General features: G+C 42.5%; 1 protein-coding gene across 1 annotated transcript; it reads left to right on the top strand.

Moving 5' to 3' along the window:
- The first annotated feature begins 905 nt into the window (after positions 1 to 905).
- On the top strand, positions 906 to 1,989 carry LOC134798595 (collagenase-like). Its single transcript, XM_063770962.1, has one exon. The coding sequence runs from the start codon at positions 1,044 to 1,046 to the stop codon at positions 1,887 to 1,889; it is 846 nt and encodes a 281-aa protein (XP_063627032.1). The 5' UTR covers positions 906 to 1,043; the 3' UTR covers positions 1,890 to 1,989.
- The last annotated feature ends 1,579 nt before the right edge of the window (positions 1,990 to 3,568 follow it).

Genomic DNA, 3,568 nt, shown 5'->3' with positions numbered 1-3,568 from the left:
TGCTCGCAAACAGAAACGCTCAAATGGATTCCACTTGTCACCTCCGAGCGCCTATTCCGAGGCGAATTCGATATTGACTGATCTCTTTACTCTCAGGAAATGGTTAAAAATCTAATATCTAAAAAGGATACCTTTAAGAAACAGATCCATTATCGAGACGAAGATAATGCACACCCTAAACCGTGCTAAGAAAGGAGTTTTGGAAATTCAATACCAAAAGGTGTAAATCTGGTTGGATGTATTTAGATACTACACTGACAAAGTCGAATCAATTTTTTTATATTACAGGAGGCAAACGCGCAGAAAAATCGCCTGATGGAAGCAATTACCGTCGCACGTGGACACCCACAACACCCGTATACCTGATGATAGTGATGATATACCCAGATTTGTATTAAATGTTCTAAAAGCTAGCTAGATTCATTGTCAAACTATCCAATTGCAGCAGCTCTTCACACGCGGTCCGCAAATAGCAAGCTCAAATGGATGCCACTTGTCACCTCCGAGCGACTATTCTGAGGCAAGTCCGATATTGATGATCTAGGTACTTGTTGCTGGGCCTACATGAATAAAGAATATTTATTTGAATTCTATACTACTCTCTCTGCTAGGTGTGAATGGCTAAAGATAGATGTAGTAAATAAACCACATAATGTACAATTTTGTAACAGTACCTAAATTCAAAGATACTATATATAATTACCTACCGTTTCTTCTTTATTAATTTATTTTTGTTTTGACGTACCTCTATATAACGTAATATTGTGATATAGAGACTCCTTGTCTTGCTTTATGTCAATGTCACTTATGATTTGAACAGAATAAAATGTGTTGCTAAAATTTAAAGTTTAATTTACTTCGCTTTTAACTTGAATACCCCATTATAAATATGCAATTTTCGGTGATGTTTCTTAATAACTAATCTCGCTCAATCTATAAATTAATCGCAGATAAGTGAAGACGTGAACTAAATCGAGGTATAGAAGGGGTTGTAAGAGACCATTAGGTACAGGTTGAAACGCACTCGCAATTCGAGCTCGAATATGGAGGTTCTCATCGTGCTCGGTCTGATCGGTCTGGTTGCTGGTGCAGTCATAGATGCTCCCATCAGCTCCAGCGTGGAGATCGACTACCATAACAAGATCGGCATCCCGCTGGCGGCTCGCAGAAAGGCGGCTGAGGAGGCTTTACACTTCAGTCGTTCCAGAATCGTGCGGGTAAAGACTGCCGCTCTCGGACGCTACTCTTACATGGCCGGTGTGATCATCACCCTGACGGACGGACGCACTTCCATCTGCAGCTCCTCCCTGCTGACCAACACCCGCGCCCTCACCGCCGCCCACTGCTGGGCCACATACTTCACCCAGGCTCGCTTCTTCACAGTCGTCTTGGGCTCGACCACACTATTTTCCGGCGGTCATAGGGTGGTCACCGCTGACGTCGAGATTCATTCCGGCTACAGTAAATTTACGCTCGCCAACGATATCGCTATCATGAAACTTCCGTGGGTCACCTACAGCAACAACATTCAGCCTATTGCTATTGCGACCGGCAACAAGGATTTCGCAGGTACCTGGGCCTGCGCACCCGGCTGGGGTGGCTCCGTCACGACCAAAGCGTTGTTGTCGCACATGCTTGTGCCGGTTATCAGCAACGAAGAGTGCGCGGACACGTACACTACGCATATCGTCCGGGATACGAATATCTGTGTGGCTACCACTGGTGGCCGAGGGCCTTGCATTGGCGACGCAGGCGGCCCACTGGCCACCGCGGACAACAGCCTACTGATCGGCGTGATGTCTTTCATGCACGATCGCGGCTGCGACGCTGGCCCCGTAGGCTTCGGCCGCGTCTCTGCCTACATTGCCTGGATCCAGGCCCGCTTCTAAACTTTAACCTCGTCCTTAAATAAATAAGTATAAATGGATTATTCGGGACCAATTTACGGAACTATTGTAACTTGTTTGTAATAAACATATTAAAACATTACCTACTAGCTTTTTTTTATTGGGTTTTCTAAATCAGGGTGCCTAACAAAGATGCCGATCGTTTACGTCCCGTAGCGAACGAAACGCTTATACAATATTTCATACATCGACAAACGAATAGAAAAAATGTATTAGGTCGCGTCGTCAAATTCTACGAATAGTCAAATGACAATTTGTTCAAAGATTATACAGAATCATTCAATTCTTAAACTCAAAATGTCGTTTATTTGTCTAACAAAATTAAACCCCCTGGAATCGAGGGATTACCATTCAGCACTGGTAGCTAAGTGGTACAAAAAATAGGTAGGGGTAGGTAGGTTGAAGAAGGTCGTCCCGGCTCGCAAACGTAGATCGGTCAATAACCTTTTTAGGGTTCGCGTACTCAAAGGGTAAAAACGGGACCCTATTACTAAGACCGCAGTCCGTCTGTCTGTCTGTCTATCCGTCTGCCTGTCCGTCCGTCTGTCGGTCTAAAATATATTAATTTTAAAAATAATGTTAGAAACAAGAAATATTTATTAAGAATATTGACAGTATAGTGAAAATATTAGCAACTAAACACGTAAGTATACAGGTAAAACTCGTATGAAAATCGGTTCGCACCGATTCGTGCGATACTCGCACGTACGTGAAAAAATGTCATACGAGAACCAGTTTAGACGAGTCGAGAAATCGTATGCAAATATATCCCTAGAAGGCAGCTTCCCGTGTAAACTATTTCGCCTGGCGATAATCTCCGTTCGAGTATCGCATGACATAATCGTAGGCGAGTTTTTATTTCTCGCATGAATGTAAACATTTTTATACGATAATCGCCTGACGATTATTGCATACGATAATGTCATACGATTTCTCGCCCCAAAACGTGCGAGAAACTCGCACCATGTAAATGGGGCTTTAGAGATCCAATTCACATCTAATAGATATCTTACTCTATCTAACGTAAAATTGACAATGGTTGCCCGAATTGCGCTGCAAAAGAGAACTAGTTGATATCTAAACTATAACGTATCTAGAGTGGATCTAGTACGTGTCGTCTCTTGTGAATATCTTGAAGTTCGAATACGGCAGTTTATCTGTACTTACTTATTAAGTTATTATGTAATGAAATCCGTCCGTAACGTCAGAATACGGACACCGCTGCACCGGTTACTCCTGCCCTTGGACACGGCGCACGCATTAGCCGGGCGTCATCAATATGCACCGTGCACGTACCTATGCAGTTCAGTGCAGTTGCAAGTGCAAGAGGATTCACTTGCCACTTCGGACAAATGGGTCAAACACTTTCAGGTAAACGGGCGTGTTTTCTGTAGATAATATAGCTTATGATTTTCATACATGTTAATGGGGCTTTTATTTTAATCTTACATAGGAATACAAGGAAATTAATGAAATACTTAAATAGAAAAGGAGTGAATTTAACCATTAATTTTATCTTCCTAATGCCCACCGTACAAATTACTAAAAAATACATTTTAAATAGGGAATAATACCCGAAACTCTGCATAGGTAGCGCCACTACCACTATCTGTCACAATCTGAGGGTCTACCGCGAAACAAGAAAATCTAAATTTCGTTAT

This window comes from Cydia splendana, chromosome 17 (assembly GCF_910591565.1).
Source record: "Cydia splendana chromosome 17, ilCydSple1.2, whole genome shotgun sequence".
NCBI classification, from domain to species: domain Eukaryota; kingdom Metazoa; phylum Arthropoda; class Insecta; order Lepidoptera; family Tortricidae; genus Cydia; species Cydia splendana.
The sequence above is the reverse complement of the archived record's forward strand: the minus strand, read 5'-3'. Positions and strand labels throughout refer to the sequence as shown.